Source organism: Anser cygnoides, chromosome 1 (genome assembly GCF_040182565.1).
Source record: "Anser cygnoides isolate HZ-2024a breed goose chromosome 1, Taihu_goose_T2T_genome, whole genome shotgun sequence".
NCBI classification, from domain to species: Eukaryota; Metazoa; Chordata; class Aves; order Anseriformes; family Anatidae; genus Anser; species Anser cygnoides.
In genome coordinates, this window is record NC_089873.1 from 43,959,266 (window position 1) to 43,965,604 (window position 6,339).

General features: G+C 48.4%; 1 protein-coding gene across 2 annotated transcripts; it reads right to left on the minus strand.

The window, feature by feature from the left end:
• Positions 1-223: 223 nt before the first annotated feature.
• PHF5A (PHD finger protein 5A) lies at positions 224-6,239 on the minus strand. 2 transcript variants are annotated; one of them, XM_013197345.3, is made up of 5 exons: positions 6,050-6,178; positions 5,547-5,570; positions 4,520-4,634; positions 3,989-4,155; positions 224-919 (listed from the first exon to the last, which is right to left on the minus strand). In XM_013197345.3, the coding sequence occupies exons 3-5, from the start codon at positions 4,557-4,559 to the stop codon at positions 830-832; spliced, it is 297 nt and encodes a 98-aa protein (XP_013052799.1). In that variant the 5' UTR covers positions 4,560-4,634; positions 5,547-5,570; positions 6,050-6,178; the 3' UTR covers positions 224-829. The 2 variants fall into 2 exon arrangements, with proteins under 2 accessions (XP_013052799.1, XP_013052790.1); XM_013197336.3 differs by lacking the exon at positions 4,520-4,634 and having other exon boundaries at positions 6,050-6,239.
• Between the last annotated feature and the right edge of the window lie 100 nt (positions 6,240-6,339).

A 6,339-nucleotide genomic window follows, 5' to 3' on the forward strand; every position in this document is an offset into this window, starting at 1 on the left:
GCGGGACAAAATGCTCAGTGGCTGGGATCACACGCACACAAAAGCAATAGCCGTTCCCCGAAGCTCCTTGCAGCAAGGTCACGGGGCCGCAAGCAGCCACTGCCCGAACCCAGATAACCCACTGTGCAGTTCTGGCTGGGCTAAGCCCGTGCCTCCCCAGAAAGCTCCAGAGAGGCTGCACACAGAGTAAACCTGAGAGAAATCCTTCTGTTATACAAAAAAAAAAAAGAGAAAAGCTTTATTGGTTTGCATCCTACAGGAATGGTTACAGAAAGGGCCTTGGATTAATCTGACAAAGAAAACACGGAACAGCTGTGTTCTCCCTAGGACAGCACCAGCCACCAGCACTGCTAGGTTCCTTACAAAACAGGGCAGCCTGGAAATATACTGGGGGAAGAAGGGTGGGGGAGCGGGCACACGGGTCTGTGCTCCAATCCTGATGTGTGGTGCGATTTCTAACAACCGAGAGGAGGGATGGTAAGAACAGACACACGGTGTTTCCCCACACCAGAAAGGGCACTTGCTTTTTACTGGGCTGGTCTCCTCCATATGTAAATACTTGCTCACCAGGACTTTTTTTTTAGCGAGCTGGGACAACTACTAGAAAAGCTTCTGAGAATGCAGACACAATCTGCATTTGCTCTTTCTGATAGTCCTGATCAGGTTTTGGTCCCCACTCAGTCTGCTACTTCTCCAGCTCCAAGCATACTACCGGATTTATACTGCCTTAGAAAATGTAATCAGCTGCTTCTCGATAATAGTAAAGTCCAGAGGTGTTCCAAGGCCCTCTCGCCAACCCGACAGGAGGTGTAGCTGCAAACAGATAGGATCACCTCTTCTTGAATCCGTACTTTTTCCTTTCGTAGAAGAGATCCGTCTTGGAACTGCCCAGGTTGACGATCTTGGGGCAACCATCTCTCTGGAAGAAAAGAGGATGTCAGGTGGGAGCTGGGCAGACAGAACATCATCATCACATACACAGTTCCAGCATGTTCCCAGTTCCGTCCCTCCCCACACTGTCCTCAACACACATTTCTTAAACCTCTGTAAGCGAACTGCCCTCCAACTCTGGTTACTACCAGCAAGAGAGTACAAGAGAGAAGAGGACGGATGCCTTTTTAACATTACTCTAGGACACTCTCTTAGGGTGAAGAAGGAGAACAGCTCATATAACATCAGCAGTTTAATGAAAATGATGCTTAGTGCCTCAAGACTGGCTTCTTTCTAAATTAGGATACAGAGGATTTATAGGGCCCAGAGGAATAACCTTTCCCCTCCTTAGCCACAACGAATCTTGTTGCTTTAGATGTCACTAAGCCATTCTTGTGTTGAGAGACCCCTCTCAGCTGTGACAGCAGAACTGAATCTCGGATTTCCTGCAGGCTGGATTGATTACTGCAGAGACTACGTGGCCATCTCGGGGGAGGACGGCTGTTCCCAGCAGCCACATGGCTAAGTCCTTGCACCTGAATTCCAGTAGACGATACGAAAAAAAAAGCCACAAGAAAAGCAAGAAGGGGAGCAGGAGAGACCCACCTCAGGGGCACAAAGCAGAGCCATGCACGTCTCTGTATAGCAGGGAACATTTGTCAGCGGGCCACCTGAGCCCAGCATCTGCGTAACTCTTGAGGGCAAAATGTGTGGCTGGCAAGAGCAGCTGAGGGGCCCAGCAGGCAGAGGAACACGTGTCCTTGACTGTTGTGTAAGCCTGAGTGGATTAGATTTAGAAAGCCTCTGGGCAGATGTCAGCCACTGCAGAAATTGCACCCAAGCTGTGCCACCGACACCGGCTCCTGTGCAGGAGAGGCAACCTGGCGGGGAGGGTCTGCGTGGTAGAAGTAACAGGAGAGGGGGAGGGTGGAAAAATCACCTGCCACAATTTATCTCTAGCTACTGCCTTGTTATTTGACTTTGAACCTCAGTAGTGGGACTCTTCCAAGCCTTGCCTCCCACAATCCAGGGAGCCTGTGACAAACTTGACAGCATTATTGCAGGGCTCTGTTCCTTCTTCCACCTCCTCATAAGGAGGCAGCAGATGAGCATGCTCCTGTCCCCCAAGAAAGGATTGTGTTTTGCAACTCGCAGCTGCCCTGGATGACAAGGCGGGATCCTGGCCCTTACCCACAGATAAAACTGAGATGAAACAAAACCTCATTCCTCCCTCCGTCAGAACAAACCAACCACGACTAACCAGACCCTTTGCACCGTGCCCAAGAGCATTCTGCCTCCTCCATTTTACTATCTGCTTTCTTGCTTCACGTTCTTGTTAGATTTTCTCATGAGGAAGAAGGAAGATCAAGTGCTGTAAGTGAAACCCTGGACTGGTAGAGCTTCAGGTACAGAGCTCTGTCCATCTGTTTTTCCCATCCAGGTCAGCACCAGCTACTGTCGTTGTGACATGCAGCACCCTCAGCAGTTCTTGCTCCGGGCACCCTACATCTGTGCCAGCACTGTTCGATCCCACAAGGCAATCACTACAAATCTGCTCCTTCAGATCTGCAGCCTCACATCTGCAATGGCCCCTAACATCTGAGTTTGCTGGTACAGAGCAACGGTCTTCACCCACAGCAGCCTTCATTTGGTTATCAAAATACCTCAGTTTTGACTTGCCACTCTGCTCCTCCAGCTCTGTATTTCTATAACCCTCCCCTGCAGAGCAGCTGACTGTTTCAGACCTGAACCAGACACGATAGCATACAGGTGAGCCTAGGTTATGAAAAATACCCATTAGAAATCAGTATGAATTGGTAAAAATACAAAAAACAAGCCTATTTTACTGATGACTTATCAAGCCGGGTGTTTTGGTTCCACAGGTAACAAAACCACTAGCTCTTACAGCATTTCTAAATGCGGGAGGCAGCAGCAGCATTTCTATCCACACGCAACTTTCAGATACTAAGGAAGATTATGGTCTTGTCAGATCTAACGCCTAAATTCAGATGAGGGCTTGCCCCCGTCCTGACTTTAGCTGCAGACCTTTAGAGAAAATATAGGCGGGTGCTGCAGAAAATGAAACCAGCGACTCAGTCAGCTGAGCGTGCTTCTCTAAATTAATCAGAACCATTCTCAGCGTGTTCTCTGTCAACATTAGGGTGTGCTGGAGACTCTGTTTGCAAAGGACCCAACCCATAAACCAAACAACCTTTAGGAGATAACCTCTATCAGGTCCATATTCTGTCATACTGCAACTGTAAGCACCCTGTTCTGGCTTCTCCCTACCTCATTTGCAGTTCTTCGTGACCTGCGCTCGCTGTGGCGGATATTAACAAATACCTACAGGGGGTGAACAGCTGCCTCATTCCACATGCACAGCGGCTATCTTTCAGGAGAAGAGGATTAAACAGCACTGATTATATAGAAATAAGAGATCGTTACACCACAGACTGCTGGCAGAAAAAGAGATGTTTACAATGCAGACACTGCAGACAGGAATAAAAAAAAAATCACATCCCACTGAAATTATACTAGAAAATTTAAACTTGTGGAAGACAATTAGTGGAGCAAGGACATGGGGCACTAAGATCTCTCTTTACTCATAATCCAAAGGAATACAGGGTGGTGATTTCACCTGTGTAACAGTACCATACATGACTCGGTCAGTGACTGATCACAGACTCTTCATGAGGAGCTGCTCCTGCCCCTGCCTTTGCAGTGTCTAAAATACTTCTGACCCTAATAAAACCCAGGCTCAGGGATCCAGCAAGATAACACCTGAACGCAGTAACAAGCAGTGCGTGGAGGAAGTGAACTCTTTGGGTTGCAGAGAGTCAGGGCAATGCTTGCTATCTCAAAATCCTTTACACACTGGGAACTAACAACAGGGGAAGAAAGGTACAAGGTAATGAAAAGCAGCGCTAATTCTGGGAGTGGAAGCCAAGTGTCCAATGTCCCAACACTAATCTTACTAGCTCGAAGTCCCTTTAAAGATAAGCGTGGCTATTAAAGAAAAAACATAACCAATGCAGCCGGAGGCTGAATGACAACGTACATCTTTTTCCTGGATGGTGCACTCCTTGCAGTAGTAGGCATCAGATACTCCTGGACCCCCGCAGATCACGCAGCGTCCTTGGTAGGAGCCGTAGTTACACTCATCGCATATGCGCACCAGTGTGCAGGGCCGCACGTACGAGTCACAGATCACACATTTGCCATCACCTGAAAGTAAAACAGTCTTTGGTTACCGAACATCCTTTTCTCCACCCTCACACAGAAAAAAAGCTTCCTAAACTTGCCTATATACTCAAAGACAACATAATTGGACTGCAGAAATTTATTTTACAGACACAGGGTGCAACTTTATATTCGCACGTGGACTTCAGAGGAACAAGGGCCTGCAATATCTGAGCTGTTTTGCTTTGTTTTTAATCTTGCATATACACATCCAGAGAAGAAACCCAAGGACACGTCTTTTATGATTAGCTAGCACCTGCTTAGCTCATAACCGTACTTGTACTCTACAGTTTTTCTTTGTTTTTTCACTTGTGAAAAAATGCCGGACTGACAGGACTAGTGTCCTTACCTATGCAGCAGCAGTGTAAGCTTCTCCCACAGAGCCACATCAACAAAAGTCTGGAGTTACCATCCTCAGACAGATGGGATAAGAGATTGTACTTGTGGTCCTTTTAATCCTTCATCTGTGAGAAGGCCAAAGAAAGGGCAAACTGGCATAAACAGCCACTTCACAAAGTTGCTCTTGCTTTCTCACAAGGAACTGAGTGAAATTCAAGCACTCTTATCATACAGGCAAAGAGCCATCAGATGCCATTGACAGTCTGCTGTGCTGGACCCGATCCAAAACACTGACCTAGAGATGAAAGGCTTTGTATCTTATTACCAGTTCCCAAGGCATCTAATCCTTACTCCCACAAACAGCTCATCTAACCTGCTCGTAAATCTCCATCCTGACAGCCCTCGGCTACTACCAGTGGGAATCTGTTTAACTCCTGCGTGTTCCTGAAAACAATTTTGTTACTTTGGACTGTTTCTCCTCACTTTGTGTGTTTTCATGCTAATTTGGAGTCCAAAACTAGTCAGCTTACTTGTACTGTGCCCTTAAAGGATCTAGTGAATTCTTGTACTCTTTCTTCCCTTCTACAGCTGAGCACTGGCATTTGATTCTGTGTATTCATCTGTTCTATCTCTAGACATTTTTTTCCATCCATTTCCCATTCTCAAGGTGTGAAGTCAGATTCCAAAAACGTGTTCTTTCTTTCCTTCTTTGTAGTGATCAGGCCGATCGTTTTGCATTCTGTGTTACAAGGAATCAATCAAGAAGTCACTGTAGCTACAGCCACTGAAAATGCTGGCAGCACACATCTGTGACAATGTATTTGAGCACTGTAAGTACTCACTGATTTACACGCTTACACTTGGATAAATACACAAGTAGCTCTTCCCATCCCTAAGAGCTGTTTGTCCACCGGTTTTTTGTTTGTAACACCAAGTTAGCGGTACAGTAAGAAGCGAATGCAATCCTGAAAACCGAACTGGGTGCTCTAACCACGGCACCAGGTTCTCAACCATTTTTATACGGAAGATACACTTACATTTTTCGCAAAGTCTTCCAATCGCTGTAGGAAGAAAAAGAATAAAAAAGTATTAGTTAGGGTAGAAGCAGGTGAAGAATGTAAATATGAGATTTAGTTACGGCAAAAGCAGGAGAATATAAGTACGGGCTTGAATAGAAATTGATTATCTCGGGCAGTCAGCAATCTTTTTTTAAAAAAGGAGAACACAGAAGGAGTTTGGACATAATACAATAACGTGTGTGATAAATAATGTATGTCCTAGGCTCGTCGAGGAAGAGCAAAGTTCAGATGCGCCGTGAGGGGTCAACGGCACCCGCTGACAGTAAGACAATTCATGCTCATTATTCCCCCTTAATCACAGCCGATGTAAGTGTAAATTAAAATTAATATTTTAAGCTGCGAGAGGGGGTCGGGTCAGGAGGGGCCCCCCTCACACGCAGCCGCCCAGCGAGGCCGCGGTGCCCCGTCCCGGCGGTGCCCACAGGACGGGGGAGGGAGGGGGGCTCCCACCGGCCGCTCACCGACGCCCGCCTGCTTGCGGCAGAAGATGAGGTCCGGGTGGTGCTTGGCCATGGCGCCGCCGCCGCCGCCCCGCGCCGCTCGCCGCTCGCCCGCGCTGCCCCGGTCCTGGCCGCGGTGAGCGCAGCGCCCGCACCAGCGGCTCCCTGCGCGGCGACGCCGAGCCGCGCCGAGGCGCCGAGCCCCGCGGTGAGCTCCGCCCGCCCGCCGCTCCCTCCCCGCACGGGGGTCGCCCGCGTCCCTTCGCGAGGGGCAGGCTTCGGGCGATCACACCGCCCTGCCAGGACCTGCG

Excerpts from the sequence above, each read along its gene's own strand:
- PHF5A (XM_013197336.3), bottom strand. The coding sequence starts at position 6,101 with ATGGCCAAGCACCACCCGGACCTCATCTTCTGCCGCAAGCAGGCGGGC. Across the intron at positions 5,571-6,049 it reads CCGCAAGCAGGCGGGCGTCG|CGATTGGAAGACTTTGCGAA; the intron begins GTGAGCGGCCGG and ends TTCTTCCTACAG. Across the intron at positions 920-3,988 it reads GCACCATCCAGGAAAAAGAT|AGAGATGGTTGCCCCAAGAT; the intron begins GTACGTTGTCAT and ends CTTTTCTTCCAG.